We start from the raw sequence: 21,503 nt of genomic DNA on the forward strand, positions 1-21,503 counted from the left end.
CTCATCAACCCCCAGACCCTACGCCCATCTCCCCTGCACCACATGATGCACACAAAGGCACCCTGCCCCTATGTGCCCCATGCATGCCAGCATCCCTGCAACTGCCTCCCCACAACTGAACCCTGTGACCCACACACATGCTCCTCCAACCCCTGGCACCTGACTGTGTGCTCTGCATACTTGCACATACCCCCACCCCCTGCCCCTATATATGGGTGCATTCATACCCCACCCCCCCGCCCCTATGCACTGCTATCTGGCCCCCCTGCACACATATGAACCCATGCTTCACTTCACGACACTTTACCCCAGCACCCTCGACACCTACACTTCCTGCACATGCATACCTGTACACAAGCCCTGTACTCCAACACACTGACCCCCACTTCAGCCCCCTCCCATGTACCTGCATAGCCTCCACGATCAGCCTCACACTGTGCCCTGCCTCCATACCCATACTGCACCCTGCCCTGGAACTCAAGGCCTGCTTGGGCCGCATCCCACCCATGCACCCTGCACCTCCCCCCTTGATCTTGTGCTTGGTACCCCATGCCTCCAGGCATGAGCATAGCACCCCTGCACTGCACCTAGCCCTATGCCACATCTCGCCACCATGCTGCTGTGTCCTGCCTCACATCCCATGTACCACCCTATGCCCATCCTGCAAATACAAAACCTTAGGCAACTGAGGGAAGTCAACTTCCAAAATAAACCTATCAGGATATTAAAAATGCCTCAAAACTCAAACAGTAAATCATAAAGCACATGAAGTTGCAGACAGATATAGCCCAGCGTAAAGCCCAAATTAAACACCAGAGGAGACACAGACTTTGGAGCAACTAATAAAAGATGTTCATACAAATTTACTAAATAAAATCAAATGGTTGGCCAATAACATAAAAGATATAAAAAAGACACTAGAAGAGCATAAAGAAGAATTTGAAAAAATAAATAGAAAAATAGCAGGTTTCACGGAGATGAAAGATACTGTAAACCAATTTTGTAAACCAGATTTGAAGAAGCAGACAAAAGATAAAGAAAACTAGAGGAAAGGACAATTGAATTTGAATGCACAAAAGAACAAATGGCAAAAAAGATGGAAAATTTTGAATTGGATCTCAGGGAAATGAAGGACAACATGGAGCATCTATATATAAGAATCATCGGTGTCGGGCGGGCCACGGTGGCTTAGCAGGCAAGAGTGCTTGCCTGCCATGCCAGAGGACCCGGGTTCGATTCCCGATGCCTGCCCATGTAAAAATAAATAAATAAATAAATAAATAAATAAATAAATAAATTTTAAAAAGAATCATCGGTGTCTTAGAAGAGAAGCATAAAGGGCTAGGAATATTAGTTGAGATAATGGAGGAAAACTTCCCAACCTTTTTAAAACACATAAATATGCAAATCAGAGAAGCCCATTAAACACAAAATAGAATAAATTGAAATAGGCCTCCTCCAAGACACATATTAATCAGTCTGTCAAATGTTCAAGAGAAGAAGAAAATCCTGAAAATAGCAAGAGAAAAGAAATTCACCACATACAGGAAGCCATATAAAACTGAGTTCAGCTACTCAACAGCCACCATGGAGGTGCGAAGGCAGCGATATGATATATTTAAGATCCTGAAAGAAAAAGACTTCCAGGCAAGAATTCTTTATCCAGCCAAACTGTCCTTCAAAATTGAAAGAGAGATTAACATTTTCACAGACAGATAAAAGCTGAGAGAATCTGTCAAGAAAACACCAGCTCTACAAGAAACACTAAAGGGAGCTCTGTCACTGAAATAAAAGACAGGAGAGGAAGGTCTGGAGGAGGGCACAGTAAGGGCAACTTAAGGGATAAAAAGAGAAAGCGTGAAGAAATATACATATCTGATAAATAAAAGCCAAATGATAAGATGGTAGTTTCAAGAACTGTATTTACAGTAATACTTCGAATGTTAAAGACTAAACTCACCAATTAAAAGATATTGATTGGCAGAATGGATTAAGATATATGATCCACATGCTGCTTACAAGAGACTCATCGTAAATCCAAGGATAAAAATACACTGAAAGTAAAAGGGTGGAAAAACATGTTACACACAAATAGTAACCAAAAGAAAGCAGGAATAGCTATACTAAAATAAGATCAAATAGGCTTTAAATGTAAAGACGTCATAAGAGACAAAGAAGGATATTAAATTAATAAAAGAGATTATTCATCAAGAAGAAATAGCAATCATAAATGTTTATGCTCCCAATAAAGGAGCTCCAAAGTACATGAGACAAACCCTGGCAAAACTGAAGTGTGCAATAGATGTTTCAACAATAAGAGAGAGATTTCAGTACACCACTTTCCTATACATATAGAACAATCAGACAGAGGATCAGCAAGGAAACTGAGAACTTAAAAAGTTTGATAAATGAACTAGACCTAACAGACATACAGATGATCCAGAACACCAGGATATACATTCTTCTTTAGTGCTCATGGAACATTCTCCAGGATAGATCATATGCTGGGGCACAAAAGAGGGCTTTATAAATTAAAAATTAGTGATTTATTTGAAGCACTTTCTTTGATAATGATGGAATGAAGCTGGAAATCAATAAACCACCAAAGAACCAGAACTTTCACAAACATGTGGAGATTAAATAAAGCACTCTAAACAACCAGTGGGTCAAAGAAAAATTAGTAAATATCTGGAGATAAATGAAAATGAGAATACAACACATGGAAACTTATGGGATGCAGCCAAGGCAGTGCTAAGAAGGAAATTTATTACCCTAAATGATTATATTTAAAAAGAATAGTGAAAATTGACAACTTAATGGATCACCTGGAGGAACTAGAGAAAGAACAGCAAACTAACCCTAAAGCAAGTAGAAGAAGAGAAATAACTATGATTAAAGCAGAATTAAAAGAATTGGAGAAAAAAAGAACAATAAAAAGAATCAATAAAACCAAAAGTTGGTTCTCTGAGATCATCAATAAAATTATTGGACCCTAGCTAGGCTGACAGAGAAAGAAAGAGAGAAGATGCAAAAAAACAGAATCAGAAATGAGAGGGGGTCGTTATCACGGACCATGAAGAAAAAAATCATGAGGATACTATGAACAAATATATGCCAACAAACTAGACAACTTAGATGAAATGGACAAATTCCTAGAAACACATGAACAAGCTACACTGACTTGAGAAGAAATAGAAGATCTAACAAACCAATCACAAGTAAAGAGATTCAGTAAGTCATCAAAAATCTTACAAAGAAAAGCCCAGGGTAAGATGGCTTCACAGGGGAATTTATCAAGTATTCCAAAAAGAACTAACACTAATATTGTTCAAACTTTTCCAAAAAATTGAGGAAAGAGGAACACTACCTAACTCATTTTATGAAGCTAATATCACTTTAATACCATAACTGGGTAAAGATGCTATAAGAAAGATAAACCACAGGCCAATCTCCTTAATGAATATAGATGCAAAAATTCTCAATGAAATACTAGTAAATAGAACCCAACGACACATTAAAACAATTATATACCACCAAGTGGAGTTTATACCAGGAATGCAAGATTCAACACAGGAAAATCAATCAATATAATACATCACATTAACAAATCGAAAGGGAATAATCACATGATCATTTCAATTGATGCTTAAAAGCATTTGACAAAGTTCAGCATCCTTTTCTGATAAAAAAAAAAAATTCAAAAGGTAGGACTCAAAGGAAAGATCCTCAATATGGTAAAAGGTATCTGTAAAAAGCCCATAGCCAGCATCATACCCAATGGTGAGAGACTGAAAGCCTTCCCTGTAAGATTGAGAATAAGACAAAGAAGCCCTCTGTAACCACTATTATTCAACCTTATACTAGAAATTCTAGCTCGAGTAATCAGGCAGGAAAAAAAAAGAAAGAAAAGGCATCAAAATCAGAAAGGAAGAAGTAAAACTCTCATTATTTGCAGATAACATGATCCTTTATTTGGAAATCCCGAGAAATCTAAGACATAGCTCTTAGAGCGAATACATGAATTCGGCAAAGTGCAAGATACAAGATTATCACACAAATTAGTAGTGTTTCTATACACCAGTAATGACATAATTGATGAGGCAATTAAGAAGAAATTCGTTCACAATAGTAACTAAAAGAATCCTATCTAGGAATGAGCTTTACCAAAGATGTAAAGGACCTGTGCAAAGTAAAATTAACATAAACCAAAGACAACCTAAATAGTTTTAAATGTAATTTCATGTTCATGGATAGGAAGGTTAAAGGTTTTAAAAGTAATTTCAAGTATTTGCAAGCCCCCTTTGGAGAATGGTGAGAGTGGGGAGTAATTCAACTTCTCAAAGGTGAATTCTTGATATTCTCACAAGCAGCATGGACAACCAAAGCTATAGACTGAGCCCCCAGTCTTGGGGTTTGTTCATATGAAAGTTAACCCCACAAAGGATAGGTCAAGTCTACTTAAAATTTAAGCCTAAGAGTCACCCCCAAGAGAGCCTCTTTTCTTGCTCCATGTGGCCTCTCTCTGCAGCCAACATGACAAGCAGTCTCACCACCTTCCCCCTCTCTGCATGGGACATGACTCCCAGGGGTGTGGACTTTCCTGGCAACGTGGAACAAAGATCCTGGAATGAGCTGAGACTCAGCATCAAAGGACTGAGAAAAACCCTAGAATGAGCTGAGAATTAACATCAAGAGACTGAGAGAACCTTCTCGACCAAAAGGGGGAAGAGTATAATGAGGCAAAGTGTCAATGGCTGAGAGATTCCAAACAGAGTGGAGAGGTTATCCTGGAGGTTATTCTTATGCATTAAGTAGATATCACCTTGTTATTCAAGACGTAGTGGAGAGGCTGGAGGGAACTGCCTGAAAATGTAGAGCTGTGTTCCAGTAGCCATGTTTCTTGATGATGATTGAACAATGATATAGCTTTCACAATGAGACTCTGCGAATGTGAAAACCTTGTGTCTGATGCTCCTTTTAGCTACTATATCAACAGAAGAGTAGAACATATGGAATAAAAATAAATAATAGGGGGAACAAATGTTAAAATAAATTTAGTTTGAAATGCTAGTGGTAAATGAAAGCGAGGGGTAAGGGGTATGGTATGTATAATCTTTTTCTCTCTGTTATCATTTTATTTCTTTTTCTGTTGTCTTTTTATTTCTTTTTCTAAATCGATGCAAATGTTCTAAGAAATGATGAATATGCAACTATGTGATGATATTAAGAATTACTGATTGTATATGTAGAATGGAATGATATCTTAATGTTTTGTCTGTTAATTTTTTTTAATTAATAAAAAAAGTTAAAAAAAAATAGAAAAATAAAAGTAATTTCATGTTCATGGATAGGAAGGCTAAAGATTGTTAAGATGTCAATTCTACCCACATTGATCTATGGATTCAATTCAATACCAATCAAAATTCTAAAACCTACTTTGCAGGGTTTAAAAACTTATTAAATTTATATGGAAGGGAAAGGGGCCTCAAATAGCCAAATGCATCCTAATAAAAAAGAATGATATGGAAGGACTTATACATCCTGACTTTAAAACTTATTAAAAAGTCACAGTGGTCAAAACAGCATGGTACTGCCACAAAATAGACATACTGATTGATGCAATTGAATTGAGAGTTCAGAAATAGATCTTCAGATCTATGATCAACTGATTTTTGACAAGGCCCCAAACCCACCAAACTGGAAAGGAATAGTCTCTTCAATAAATGGGTCTGAGAGAACTGGGTATCCATATCCAAAGGAATGAAAAATGTCCCATGTCACATCCTATACAAAAATTAATGCAAAGTAGAGAAAACAGCTAAATATAAGAGCCAGTACTATAAGACTCCTAGAAGAAAATATAGGATAATATCTTAAAGTCCTAGCCATAGGAGGTAGCTTCTTAGACCTTACACCCAAAGCACAAGAAATGAAAGGAGATAAGTGATAAATGGGAACTCCTCAAGATGAACACTTCTGTGCTTCAAAGGACTTTGTAAAAAAGGCGAAGAGGCAGCAAACTCAATGAGAGAATATTTGGTAACCATATATATGATAAGCATTTGAAATCCAGTTCATATAAATAAATCCTAAAACAAAACAACAGAAGGACAAACAACCCAATGATAAAATGGAAAAAAGATATGAATAGACATTTCTCCAAGAAAAATACAAATGGCTAAAAAGCACATGAAAAGATACTCCTCTTCATTAGATATTAGGGAAATACAAATCAAAGCCACAATGAGATATCAACTCAGCCCCAACAGAATGGCTCCTACTAAACAAATAGGAAAATACAAATATTGGAGAGGATATGGAGAAATAGGAGCTGCTGGTGGGAATGTAAAATGGTACAGCTGCTGTGGAAGACTGGAGGTTCCTCTGAAAACTAAATATCAGCTTGGCCTATGACCCAGCAATTCCGCTACTTGGTATACACCCAAAAGATCTGACAGACTTTTTCACAACGATGTACACAGCGACATTTTTCACAGTTGCCAAAAGTTGGAAACAATACAAATGTCAACCAACATACATGTTGATAAAAAAAATTTGGCATATATCTATTGTACTGCTTTGAAAGAATTACATACCCTAGGAAAGCCATGTTAAAATCTGATCCATTTGGTGGAAGCAGCTGTTTCTTTTAATCCCTATTCAGCACTGCAGGTTGGGAACTTGATTAGATTATCTCCACAGAGTTGTGACATGCCCAATTGTGCATATTAACCTTTGATTGGAGGGAGATGTAACTCCACCCATTCCAGGTGGGTCTTGATTAGTTTACTGGAATCCTTAAAAAGAAGAAACATTTTGGAAAAAGCTTCAGAGCCATGAGAACTACAAGGGCCCATGCAGCCAGAGACCTTTGGAGATGAAGAAGGAATATGTCCCCTGGGGAGCTTCAAGAAATAAGAAGCCTGGAGAGAAAGTGAGCAGATGTTGCCATGTTCACCATGTGCCTTTCCATTTGACAGAGAAATCCTGAACTTCATCAAGCTTTCTTGAGTGAAGGTAACCTCTTTTTGTTGCCTTAATTTCGATATTTTATAGATTTTCTTTAATTTAAACATTATCAGTGCCTTAGAACTATAAACTTGCAACTTAATAAGTTCCCCCATTTAAAAGCTATTCGGTTTCTGATATATCACATTCTGGCAGCAAGCAAACTAGAACACCTACAATGGAATATTATGCATCAGTAAGAAGGAATGAGGTCCTGAAGCATGTGACAAAGGTGAACTTTGAGGACATAATGCTAAATGAAATATGCCAGACAAAAAGGACAGATTTTATATGATTTTACTAATATGAACTAGAACATGTAAACTCAAGAGTCTTAAATTTTAGGACATGGTATACTTAGAAATAGAAAGAAGCTAGAGAAGTGGAAGCAGTTACCTAATATGTACAAAATTGTTTAAAAAGTTGAACTTAAATGTTTGGGAATGGATAGAGATGATAGCTCATTATTGGGATTATAAATAATAATAGTGACACATTGTAGGCAAATTTGTTTGAAAGTGATTGTTTAAAGTCATGTACGTAAATACACTCTTGTATGAACTACTATACATGTAAAAAAGTAATAATAGGGATATATGGGAAAATCATAGTTATTGCATACTATGGAATACAGTTAACAGTAATATTTTAATATTCTTTCATTAACAGTAACAAATTTACTACACCAATACTTTGGGTCAACATTAGGCAGGGGAGAAGGGGTATGGGAGGATTTGGGTTTTATTTTTTATTATTATTTCTGTTCTAGAATAAAAAATGTTATAAAATTGATCATGGGGATGTATGCACACAAATGTGATGATACTGTGAGCCAATATAATTTGGATGATTTGGGTGGTGTGCATATTCAATAAAATTGGAATAAAAAATACAGATGATAAAAAAATTTTTCCAACAAAAAAAGCCCAAGACCAAATGGCTCACTGTTTAATCCTACAAAGCATTTAAATAAGAATTAATACTAATCCTTCTCAAACTCTTCCAAACAAATTTAGAGGGAATACTTCTTAAGTCCTTCTATGTGGTCAGCATTACCCTAATACCAAAGCACACAAAAATATCACAAGAGAAGAAAATTGCACAGCAATGTCCCTTATGACTATAGATACAAAAATATCCTCAGTACAAAAATACGAGCAAACCAAATCCAACCGCACATTAAAAAATTTATGTCCCTTGCTGGGCTGTTGCTTCCTGTAGAAACGGAGTTCGAAGGATATTAAGGAATGATGAGAAAGAAAGAAAGGAAGAAAGAAAGAAAGAAAGACACAGACGGGCTCAGGGGGTCTGAAGCTTGAGTTTACTTCAGACAGACTTCAGACAACTTTATTTTTCAACCAGATCTTAGTTATATACCACAGGATGTCAATAGATATGCAGGCATTTCCTGAGGGAGCAAGATTCTTATCTCACAGTGTTCTTCATACTTAACATAACTGTTTGGGGTAAACATTCTCTTCCTCCCAGACTGCTCTACATAACAATCGCCACAGTCTACCGCTGCCATCCTGAGGCCAGCAGCTTGCAACAAATTCTGTAGGTCTTGCTTTAAACTCTTGGCTTCTACACTGGGCCATGGTGGCTCAACAGGCAGACTTTTCACCTGCCATGCGGGAGACCCAGGTTCAATTCCTGGTGCCTGCCCATGCAAAAAAAAAAAAAAGTATAAAAAAATTATACCCTATGGTCAAGAGGGATTTATCCCTGGCACCCATGGGTGATTCAATGTAAGTAACTAAATTAACGTGATGTATTCATTAAAAGGACATAAGGGGAAAAACCCACATGATCATCTCAATTAATACAGAAAATGCATTTGACAAAATCCAGTACATTTCCTGATAAAAAATACTTAGCAAACTAGGAATAGAAGGAAACTTTCTCCACATGATAAAGGGCACATACAAAAAACCCCACAGCAAACATATTACTCAATGGAGAAAGATGTAAAGCTTTTCCTCTAAAATCAGAAACAGCACAAGGATACCCCTGTTACCACTGGTATTCAACACTGTACAGGAAGTTTAAGCCACAGCAATTAGCGAAGAAAAAGAAATGAAAGGCATTTGTGGAAAAGAAGCAGTTAAAATTTCCCTATTTGCAAATTATATGATTCTATACATAGAAAATCCCGATAAATCCATAACAGGGCTCCAAGAGTTAATAAATGAACTCAGCAAAGTGGTGAGGTACAAGATCAGCATGCAAAAATCAGTAGTGTTTCCATATGTTAGCAATGAACAATCTAAAGAGGAAGTCAACAAAATAGTTCCTCTTACAATGAAAAGAATCAGATTACCTTGGAATAAATTTAACCAAGGATGTAAACGAATTATGTATGGAAAACTAAAAAACATGGCTGAAATAAATAAAGAAAACTTAAGTAAATAGAAGGAAATTCCTTTTCCATGGATTGGAAGAATAAAGAGTATTAAGGTGTCGATTCTAACCTGAAGTTACTTACAGATTCAACACAATCCCAATCTAATTCTAATCACCTTCTTTAAAGAAATTGTAAAGCCTATTATCAAATTAATATGAAAGGGTAAGAGGCCCCAAATATCCAAAAACATCTTGAAAAAGGAGAATGGGTCTTCACCAAAAGTTAGAACTTTTAAGCATACAAGGACTTTATTAAGAAAGTATAAAGACAACTTACAGAATGGGCAAAAAATTTGGAAACTATATATCTGAAAAATATTTAATAGCCAGGATATATAAAGAACTGTTACAACTCAACAACAAAAAGAGAAACAAACCAATTTAAAAATGGACAAAAGGGTTGAAAAGACGTTTCTCTAAAGGAGATGTACAAATGTCCAATAAGCACATGAAAATATGCACATCATTAGCCATTAAGGAAATACAAATCAAAGCCACAATAATGACATTGAAAATAACATGGGTTGGTGAGTATTCAAAGAAATAGGAACCCTCATATATCGGTGGTGGGAATGCAAAATGGTGCAGCAGCTGTGGAAAATAGTTTGGAGTCTTTTTTATAAACAGTTAAAGATAGAATTACCATATGACCCCACAATTCCACTGCTAGGTATGTACCCAAAAGAATTGAAAGCAGGGGCTTGAACAGATATTTGCACACCAATGTTCATCTCAGCATTATTGGTAATTGTTAAAGGCGGAAGTAAATCAAATGTCCATCAACAGAAGGATGGTTAAACAAATGTGGTATATACCTGCAATGGAATATTATTCGTCTGCAAAAAGGAAGGAATTTGTGATACATGCAATAAGATGGATGAGCCATGAAGACATCATGGTAAGTGAAATAAGCTAGACACAAAAGGACAATTAAATGATCTCAGAAGAATTAGAATATTCAATTTCAGAGTCAGAAAGTAGAATAGTATAGGTTACTAAGGTGGGGGTGGGGAAAGGGAAGTTAATGCTTAATTGGTATAAAGTTTCTTTTTGGGGTGATAGAAAATTTTTGGTAATGGAGGGTAATGATTATAGCACAACATTGTGAATGTAATCACTACTGAGTGGTACATTTGAAAGTACTTAAAATGGTAAATTTTAGGTTTTATATATATATGGTACCAGGATAAGCATTTTTTAAAAACTCACCATAGACGTACACAATACAAGCAGTGAACCCTAATGTAAACTATGGACGATAGTTAATAATATAATTACAATATAATAATAACATTGTTCCATCAATTGTATCAAGGGTACCACACTAATTCAAAATATTAAGGAAAACTGTATGTGAAGCGAGAGTATATAGGAATTCTGCACTTTCAGCATAATTTTTCTGTAAACCTACTCTAATAGAAAAAAAGAGTCAAAGAAAAAAATCACATTTTGCAGTATTGCAAAATTTAAAAGACTGACAATAACATGAGTGCAAGAGTACATGGACCAACTGGAAACCTTTTTTATTGTTGGTAGAACTGTAAACTGATGCAACTATTTTGGAAAACTGTTGGGTACTAGCTGTACAGGTAAATATATTGCTTTCTATGACCCAGCAATTACACTCTTTTGGGTTCCCAACAGAAATTAATGCTCTGTCTACCAAAAGACATTTGTAAAAATACTCATAACAGCTTTATTATTAATAGACAAAATACTGAAAACCACACAATGGCAACCAACATAAAATGAGTAAATCACAGCAAGGGATGGCAAAATATAGTCCCTAGGCCAACTCTAGACTACCATTTGTTTTTGTATGGCCTATGAGCTAAGAATGGTTTTACATTCCTAAATATTTGAAGAAAATCAAAAGAGTAATAGTATTTTGTGATGCTTAACAATGAAATGGAATTCAAATTTTAGTGGCCTTAACTAAAGCTTTATGGGTACACAGTCATACTCATTTGTTTATATATTATCTGTGGCTGCTTCCATGCTACAAAAGTAGAATCTTATGATAGACACTATTTGGCCTAGAAAGCCTAATATATTTACTAGCTGATCCTCTAGAGATAAAATCTTGCCAACCTGTATAGTCACACAATAGAACACTAAATAGCAATGAAAAAGAAGGGATTATTGCTACCAATGAGAGCAAGGATTCATCTCAGAGTAATAATGTTGAAAGAAACAATATGATCACACAGATTTCATTCCTATTAAGATAAAAAACACACAAAACTAACCTATGGTGATAAAGTCCAAATAATGGTCACTTCTGGATGGAGCCTGAGATGGGGATGAGGATGGGGATGGGCACAAGGGAGTATTCTACTGTCTTGCAAAGGTTCTTTATATTGATCTATATGTGATTGATTGTATATGTAAAGATCCACTGATACATATACTTTTTTTTTGCACTGATACATGCAAAATTTGGGGGCTTTACAGTGTGAAAATTATACCTCAATAAAAACAAAAAGATTAAGACTGAAGTTGCATTTCCTTTTATATCTTTACATTTCAATAAAAAAATCTCACTCTGCAAATTATTTGCTAGATTGAATTACTTAAGAATCCCCTCTCCCAAATCTTAGGCTGTGCCATATACAGAGACCAGTAGACATATAGAATTGTTTAAATTTGAATTCATTAAAATAAAAAAATTAAAATTCAGTTTCTCAGTCAGACTAACCACATTTTAAGTGCTCAACAGCCACATGTAGCTAGGGCTCCTGTAATGTACAGTGCAGATAAAGAACATGGAATCCATTACTGCAGAAAGTTCAACTGGACAGCGCTGCTCCAAAGTGTAAATGTTTACAGCATCTTCCAGAAGAAACTGAAGCTTAGAAATGTCAGTAACACGCAAAGCTGCGTACAATCATGCCCGTTCTCACGAAACAATGCTCACACACTTCTTTTCCCTCATTCACTGCCACAGGTAAACACTCAGTTTATCATTCAGTAAACAATTCCATAATTTCATAGGAATCTATTCTAAACTCACAACCAGGCAAACAAAAAGGCGTTTTTTATAAGTTGTAAGATACTTAGTCGCAGACTACATTTGTTTAATCGCAGACCTTACCCACAAAGCCAGCTCTTTTCACACACAATTCCAAATGTTATCACCTGCTCAACCATTTACAAACTCTCTCATAGTCTCAAGCACAGTATGACGCACATCACAATCACAGGCATGGACACAGACCTCCTCCGTCCCGCCCCTTCCCGTGGAGGACACTGTGATACACACACGCACGCACGTAGTCATGCAGTAAACGTCACCCTTGAGCAGCAACCCGGCTGTTGCGGTCCTGCGTCAAGCTCAGTACTCTGAGAGAAACCTGGCCCCTACCTCCCGACCTTCCGCAGTTTCCAGTCCTGGACTACATTTCCCGCAGGCAATTATAGCAAGTGTCAACCTCTGGTAACCTCTCAGTGTGGGATTTTCTGGAGCCTGTGGGGAATCACTCGAGTACAACGATAGGTGGACTTGGACTGTGCGGGGTTAGATTCACACTCCAAGCAAGAGAGCCGGCAGAGAACCGGAAGAGCGAACCCAACTCTGAACCGCACATTCTGTACTGTACACTGCGGCTGAGTCTAGATTCTGCAGGATTCGGTTGCTTTCTTACTTTAGACTACAAATCCCGGAGACCACCGCGGCCGTGCGCCATTTCGTTCACTTACGCCATTACATGTTGGAACACGGATCCAGTCTGCAGCAGGCAGGTAAGTGGATGGCCTCGCTGGGACCGCACGCCGCAACGGAGGTAGAACACCCAACAGGAAGTGCCTTTTATGATGCTGGGAATGCCAGTGTGCCGGCTGTGGCTGGGTACTGACAAGAATAAGGCTCTGAACTACAGTCCTCCCAGGCCTTAGTGCTCCGGGCTATTTCCTTACGGAAGTCGGCCTTGCTAATGCGGATTGGCGGCGTCCCTGCTCCGCCGGCAAAATCAGCACGGTCATTTTGGTTCCGAGTGGACGCGGAACAAAAATTGCGAGACAAAAATTGGTTTGTCTCCCGGTGCGAAATGTGTTCTGTGCTACGTTATGGGATCGCTTGCTACTTTCTAACGCTTGTAATCGCAGGGCCCTTCCCAAGCCTATGTGCTTTTCCCTCATGTGACAGGGACAGAGTTCAGCCAGCTTTGAGTCTTGCAATCCCATCTGTTGCTGTTCATCTTTGTGCGCAGAGAACCAAGCTCTTTTGAATGCCGTAATAATCATAACTGACACTGGAAGGGTCCTAGGAAAGGGGGAGAAGACTACCATAATAGGGTGCCCCATATGTCTTGAGCGCCTTTGGAGACGCCAACCTTTCTCTGGTTGAGGTGGTTATGAGAGGTAATGCTAAAGTGTTTTGTAGTCTCTGAGAAAGGCGTGAAGTCTTATGAATCTTCTTTCTTCCCTCAGTTCTGCATTTCTTAAAGGAAATACACAGAACAAAAGAAAAGAATATTGCACGTCTGAAAGACTTGCCTGAAGTAAGTTGCATAGTATTAACTTGCCATGTATATGTATACTGCATTTTCTTTATCCAGGCATCTGTTGATTGACATTTGATTTATTTCCACCTTTTGGCTTTTGTAAATATTGCCGCTGTGAACATTGGCATACAGGTATCAGTTTTGAGTCCCTGCTTTCAGTTCTTTGAGATAGATACCTAGGAGTGAAATTGCCGGGTCACATAGTATTCTATGTATCACGTTTTGAGGAACTGCCAAACCTTTTTCCACAGTACCTGCACCTTTTTACATTCTCACCAGCAATATACAAGAGTACCAATTTGTCTGCGCTGCTAGCCATAATTTACTTACCTTTTAAAAATAATAACCATCCTAGTGGAAGTGAAGTATTACCATTGTTTTGTAATTTGCATTTTGCATTTTGCATTTCCCTAATGACTAATGATGTTGAGCATATCTTAATTGACTTATTGGCCATTTTTATTTATCTTTGTAGAAATATCTGTTTGAATCCATTGCCCATTTTACAATTGGGTTGTTCACCTTTTTGTTGTTGAGTTTTAGGAGTTCTTTATATATTGTGAATAATAAATCCATATCAGATATTCTGATATTCTTTTTTGCATTATATTATATGCAAAGAAGTTTTTAATTGAGATGAAATCCATTTCATCTACTTTTTCTTTTGTGGACTATGCTTTTGATGTCATATCTGGGAATCCATTGCCAAAGGCAAGGTCTTAAACGTTTTCCCCTATGTTTTCTTCTAGAAGGTTTATGGATTTAGTATTTCTATTTTGGTCATTGGTACATTTCTAGTTAATTTTTGTATGTAGTGTTAGGGTGGTCCAGTTTCATTCTTTTGCATGTTAATATCCAGTTTTCCCAACACTATTCGTTGAGAGACAGTCTTTCTCCATTGAACAAACTTGGAACATTTATCAAAAATCAGTTTGCCCCTATTTATAATGGCTACATTAATGTCTTCATACATGCAAAATCTGGGACCCTTTAAGGGCAAGAGATTGAGAAAAACCCTAGAATGAGCTGAGACTTAGCATCAAGGGATTGAGAAAACCTTCTCAACCAAAAGGGGGAAGAGGGAAATGAGACAAAGTGTCAATGGCTGAGAGATTCTAAACAGAGTCGAGAGGTTATCCTGGGGGTTACTCTTATACATCAAGTAGATATCATCTTGTTATTCAAGATGTTATGGAGAGGCTGGAGGAAACTGCCTGAAAATGTAGAGCTGTGTTCCAGTAGCCATGTTTCTTGAGGATGATTGAATAATGATACAGCTATCACAATGTGACTATGTAATTGTGAAAACTTTGTGTCTGATGCTCCTTTTATCTACCTTGTCAACAAAGGAGTAGAACATATGGAATAAAAATAAATAATAGGGGTAACAAATAATAAAATAAATTTAGTTTAAATGCTAGTAATCAATGACAGCAAGGGGTAAGGGGTATCATTTTATTTCTTTTTCTGTTATCTTTTTATTTCTTTTTCTAAATCGATGCAAATGTTCTAAGAAATGATGAATATGCAACTAAGTGATATTGTGAATTACTGATTATGTATGTTGTTTTATTTTGTTTCTTTATTTTTTTAATTAATAAATAAATTTTAAAAAATAAAAAAAATTTAAAAAAATCAGTTTGCCTTAGAAGTATGGGTTTATTTTTGGACCCTCAGTTCTATTCCATTGTTGTGTATATTTGCCCTTACACTGGATCACCCTGTTTTGCTTACTGTAACATTGAGTTTTTTGAAGCTAAGATGCAGATGTTCTTGGTAATATTGTCCATGGTCATGGTTACCTCTCAAATAAAGGCATATATGATCTCAACATTTTACTAGACTATTTTAATGACCAAGACCTGGCTTGTCTAGGGAGAAACCTGCCCATGTATTGTCTATTGAGGTGGTAAGTCTTTTTAGGTATGTATCAAACATTGGGCTTTATCTTGGGGTGTTATTTTAGATCCTAGGAAAAAAGCCAGGAGTCTCAATAAGTACCTGCGCAGTCAGGTTTTAGTTTTTAATAACACCAAGTTAGGAGTTTTGTTGGAAGTATTTATAACCTCAGATTAGACTTTTAAAAGCCTCTCAAGACTATGAAGTCAAGTCAAGAACTTGCCATCAGATTTTATCTGCAGTCCTGTAGTTTTGGGTGAATTCCTCTTTTTTCAAGGTCTCCAGAATATCATATGGTTCCTGGGGCAACCTTTCTAATTCACGTACAAGGCTGAAAGCCCCTATTAGCCAGATAACTTGTCAGTTTTTCTAAGGGGGGCTTTGGAAGCATTGGCTCTATAAGGTCAACCTTAGTTGTGTTCTTTTTTTTTGGTGTCTGGCCATATCTGATTAAATGAGCATCATTTTAAAATATGACATTATAGTTATATAACCAATTGTTTTAATTATGTCTTAATAAAGAGGGTGGATTTTTATTGAACATGTGCAAATATATTGCATTGAAAATAAGAATATTTAAGTTTTTTTAATTTTGAAGGGATCAGACAGGCAAAAAAATAAATGGTTTAATTTTAGTTATAAAAGTATGGACTATTAAATTGTTTGGAGTTATGGATAGTTTAAGGGAAAAGAGAATGGTTTTTTAATAACTAGACAATAGAACATTAAGACATCAGCAATATTTTAAACAAAACCTATAATCATCCTTTATTATGTCTTATGTAATTGATTTGGTTTTCATTTGGTCTTGGGTGAGCAGTCTCATGAAACCATCACCTTTACTGGAAATCTTAGAGCTAGTGTACTGGTATGGTCTCAAAGTTATTTAAGCAATGTTGTTAGAAGTGTGTACCCCAAAGTATCTGACATCATTATTTTCATGGGTATCTGAGAGTCTCTCTTTTGTTGAACATGAAATGCTTTGGCTTGCCTATGGCTGATTTTAAGCACTTTTAGAGAAGCATCAGAGTAAACCAAAATTAACTGTGGAGAACTATTGCAGATGATTAAAAAATTAAAAATTAGGAATGACTGTGGTTAGAAATCTAACAAAAATGATGTTATTGGCAAGGAGGTTTGTTTTTGTGGCATGTAACATTTTTTAAGAATAACTGAAATTATGACCATTAGCACTATATTGTTGTTGAATAATATCAGGCAAAGCAGTGCTAATGTATATCATGAATGGTGAGAACAATGGAAAATATCTATGAATTTTTTCATTTTTGACATATTCGTATTAATAACTATTTCATCCATAGAAATTTTACCTAGGGAAAGTTCAGCATCTCTTTTGATTTGACAGTGCTTTCTGTGTAACTCCTAACGTATTAAATAAACCTAATTATTTTTAGCATCTGTTATTACAGATTAAAAGAACGAATCTTTTGGTTTTTTTTTAAGGAGTTAGTACACTATGATACTAAATCTCTTTAAAAATGTATAGACTGGGGTGCAAGGGTAGTTTAGTAGTAGAATTCTTGCTGCGGTGCAGGAGATCCAGCTTCGATTCCTGGTCCTTGCTCTTCCCAAACAAACAAGCAAGCAAACAAACAAAAACAGAAATTCAGCAAATGGTGCTACAATAAGGGAATACTCACATGGATAAAGAATGAAATGTGACCCCCACCAGACAGCATACAAGAAAAAAAGAAGAGGAAAAAAAATGTATAGACAAACCCATCAAATCATACTCACCTTTGACCATGAGAAATAAAATTATTTTTCTAAAAATTTTCTACAGCTTGCTATAGCCATTTAAGTTTTTTCCTACATTTACTTCTCTCTTATTCTATAATAATCAGTCATTTTACTCTAGACAAAACTGTTCTCTTTTTCCTTAACAAAAACACATCCCATATACCTTGCATACGGACTTGGTGTAAGCCTTAAGGTATTAAGTTATCAAACAATATGTTTAAGTAGACATATTTCAAAACATAGTTATGTTGAAATAAAGTTTGTCAGAGTAATGACTCAGTTTGGTTAAATGCAGATTTTTTTTTTCATTCTAAATATTTGGTAAGTGTAATGTTACTTTATTTGGTCAGTAAACCTGTATATATTTAGGAAGAACATTCTCAATTACAACAAAATGTATGTTTGTATTGTGCTTAATGCCAGTAACTCAGAAGATACTGTCTGTGATAACTGATCTGTTTGAACTTTGTAGGTTTACTAGGGTCAGTGTCTTCTTTTTCATGAAGTGGCTAATTTCTCCCTGGCATTTATTATTTTGTGCATCTTTCTCCTTTTTAAAAAAATTAAACCAACTGGTAACTTTTTGTTCTAATTTTTTTTTAAGAACCAGGTTTTTAAAAATATTTTTATTTTAATAGGGTTTCTCTTTCTAACTAATTAACATCTCTTTTTATATTTTATTCTTTGGTGTATGTTCCATAGTTGCTTTTTTTCTTACATTTAATCTGTTATTTTTCATTCTTTTTCATTTATACTGATAAATTTTTAAGGCTGTGAACTTTATTTGCTATTTTAATTTTCTCCCATAGATTTTATGTACTGTTTTCATTATCACTAATTTTCTAGAAATTCTGCTGTTTCACTTCTATTTTCCAAGTCAAAAGCCCTTTCAAACTGGTTACTAACTTCAATTTTTATTATATTGTGATGAGACTATTGTAATACTTCTATTTTATGGAAATCACCAAGATTTTCCCTGTGATCTATAGTCAGTAGTTATTACATATGCAGTTAAAGAGAAGGTATATTTGTTATTTTGGACATAAAAAGTTAGATTGATATCCATAAAATCTCTGTCATTGATTATGTTTTTTAGATCTCTAGCCTTTCTTGTTTTGGGTTCACATAAAAAACTCTGTTTTGTTTTGTTTTTTCTTTGCTTTGGTTCATTTGAAGTAACTTTATTGAAGTATAATTATATACCATAAAATTCACCTATTTTAAGGGTATAATTCGGTGATTTTTTTGGTAAATATACAGAATTGTGCCACATAAAATTTTATTTGTTTATTTTTGGGCAGTGCAATGGTGACTCAGTGGCAGAATTCTCACCTGCCATGCTGGAGACCTGGGTTCGATTCCCAGAGCCTGCCCATGCCAAAAAAAAATTATTATTTATTTAATTCTTTAATGAGAGAAGCAGCAGAATAGACAGAAATGGCTGATGATTTCCATTTATATACAAAATGAGAGAGTGTACAATATATGTGTGTACCAAATGAGAAAAATAAAATCCCTAGGACAGATAGAAATTGGATAATTTCATTGCACCTTTGGGGTTACCTTCTCTACCTGGCTATAAAGCTAACACCTTCTCTATTTCTTGAGCTTACCCTCTAACATTACTGGGCTACATCTTTATAAGTTGTGGATTGATAATTAGATAATTAAATATACTATAAAAACAAAAATACATTCTCCAAGAGTTTTTGAGTTTTGATAAAGATCAATTAAATATTAAGAATCTACTTTTTTTTGCTACCAGGCATCTTAGAAACTGCTCTGTTACTGTAAACTTTTTCTGTACAAGGCCACATAGTAAGTATTTCTAACCTTGTGGACCATATGGTCTCTTTACAGCTACTCAACTGTGCAGTAGTACACATCAACCATAGACGAATGAGCAAGTTGTTGTTGAAAGAAAACTTTATCAAAACAGGCAGTTTGCCAAAGGGCTATACTTTGCCTGCTCAAGCATGCTATCTTAAGAATCAAGCAATCACCTTTTTGCCATTTCCAAATTGGGATAATTGATTTCTTTCTGAGGATTATGTCCCAGTTTCTAGAGACAGCTGTCATCCTAAGCCCAACTATGAGAATCTCCCTAGAACAGAACTTAACCTGCTTTCTCCTAACTTCTCTCTTACAATCCTCTAATCATACCCCCACAACACCATTTAGAATAGCCTTCCATCTCACCAGGAGTTTCTTTAGTTTTTGCTTCCAGGATTCCATAATCATATTTCCCTCTGTGGTTTCTACAGGGTGGGTTTTGGGAGAGTAAACCAGCAGCCCAGGTAATTCCTCATCTTGACAGAATTTAAAATTCAGCTATGCCACTTCTCATTTTGAATTTAGGCAACTAACATAATTTACCGGAGCTGGTTTCGTTTGTTGAGATGGGATCACAGGCTTGTGCTGATAATTAAATATTAATGCAAAGAGCACATTCTCAGCTCTTCTCCAGCCTTCACACTGCTGGCAAGAAAATGGTCATGATAAGGAACTTAGGTATGCTTGACTGGAGGATTCTGGAAATTATAGATTAGGATGAGGCTGTGATTCCATATACTTAGGCATTTGTATTCTAGTAGAGACAGTTCTGGGCCTGTTGACTCTGGCATGTTTATAAAGTTTCTGTGAGTCTGGCTAATGTCCATGATATATGAAAAAAAGCTGTACTTTGGCCTCTGAAGCCCCCTCCTGGATGAAAAATTTGGGAGCAAAGTGCCTTGCTTAATATGTGGAGTCTGAGGTAGCTGTGCTCTTGAGGATGTATGCCGCTGTCCTACTGTGGAGGAAAATATGTCCTGGGTAAGTAGCACCCACCAAGGTTTTGTTTAGCATCATGAGGTTTGAGGAAAGGGCTGGCCTAAATCCTTTCTGCTATAACTGGCTTTTATTGGATTGAAGGGATGGCTGAGATTTATCTAAACTTCCTCAGAGCAGACGAGGAAAGGTAATTCTGATTTGCTTATTTTTGGGGGCACTGAGGCAAGCCTGATCTCATAACTTATTTTTCTTCTCCAGTTCTGACTTCTCAGGACCCTGCATATCTCCTGGAAGGGAACCAGAAAATTGATCAGTTCCGACAGTTGTAAAAACTATGCCCCACGTGAGTTGCTGTTTTTTCTTACCTTCCTGAAGTGCAGTCATTTTGTTGTGCAGTGTGAACACTGGATATATTTTTCCCAGAACTTTCTTGCTTTGCCTAGTCCCAAATAGAACTGCTCCCAAATTTCTACCATTCTAGTCAGTGATAATAGCAAGGAGCCCCATTCTTCTTTAAGTGTTTTTCACCTCACCACAGTGTTAGATGTTCATTCAATCTCTGTTTCGTACATGCACAATCTTCTGGCAGTAGCCTTAATGAGCAGTACAAACCACTAATATCATAGTTTGATGAAGCAGAGATGAGTATTTCAATGGGACACATGGGAAACTTTTATTTTCTCTATAAACTTTTATTTTCCACTTGAAAGTAATAGCATATGAGACTGAGTTCCCAATCTCAGTGTATGGTAACATTTTCTGTGAGATTTTAAGATGTCAGGAGGAACCGAGTACTGAGAAAGGAGAAATCTTGTTCCTTACTTATATTGGTTTCCTACTTCTGCTAAACAAATTATCATAGACATAGTGGTCTAAAACAATACAGATTTATTATCATACACTTCTGGAGGTCAAAAGTCTGAAACCAGTTTTCATAAGGCTACAATCGAGGTGTCAGCAGGGCTGTGTCTCTTCTGGAGGCTCTAAAGAAGAATCTTTTTCCTTGCTTTTTCTATCTTCTAGAGGCTACCCACATTCCTTGGCTTGTGATCCCACCCTCTATTCTCAAATTTTCATCATTCTGACCTCTGCTTCTGTTGTCACATCTCCTTTGACTCTCCTGCCTCCCTCTTTCACTTAAAGATTCCTGTGATTACA

At 36.3% G+C, this 21,503-nt stretch overlaps 1 protein-coding gene and 1 long non-coding RNA gene across 6 annotated transcripts in view; one reads left to right on the forward strand and one right to left on the reverse strand.

Annotated features, from left to right (window-relative positions):
* LOC143660097 (uncharacterized) overlaps nt 1-13,452 on the reverse strand; it is a 44,054-nt gene extending 30,602 nt beyond the window's left edge. The window contains exon 1 of the long non-coding RNA XR_013163841.1: nt 12,506-13,452. This is a non-coding gene — a long non-coding RNA (uncharacterized LOC143660097). The remainder of the gene's footprint in view (nt 1-12,505) is intronic.
* The window catches only part of LOC143660046 (uncharacterized), a 145,433-nt gene that overhangs the window by 114,708 nt on the left and 9,222 nt on the right, over nt 1-21,503 (forward strand). For 2 of the 5 annotated variants that reach the window (XM_077133410.1, XM_077133412.1), the window contains exons 1-3: nt 12,655-13,152; nt 13,840-13,910; nt 20,604-20,688. The exons of 1 other annotated variant lie outside the window; for it this stretch is intronic. In XM_077133410.1, coding sequence (XP_076989525.1) covers nt 20,680-20,688 — 9 coding nt within the window. In that variant the 5' untranslated portion in view covers nt 12,655-13,152; nt 13,840-13,910; nt 20,604-20,679. Of the gene's footprint in view, nt 1-12,654; nt 13,153-13,839; nt 13,911-20,603; nt 20,689-21,503 lie in introns of those variants that run through there. 2 more of the 5 variants (XM_077133411.1, XM_077133413.1) reach the window with 1 other exon arrangement.

This window comes from Tamandua tetradactyla, chromosome 16 (assembly GCF_023851605.1).
Source record: "Tamandua tetradactyla isolate mTamTet1 chromosome 16, mTamTet1.pri, whole genome shotgun sequence".
Taxonomy (NCBI): domain Eukaryota; kingdom Metazoa; phylum Chordata; class Mammalia; order Pilosa; family Myrmecophagidae; genus Tamandua; species Tamandua tetradactyla.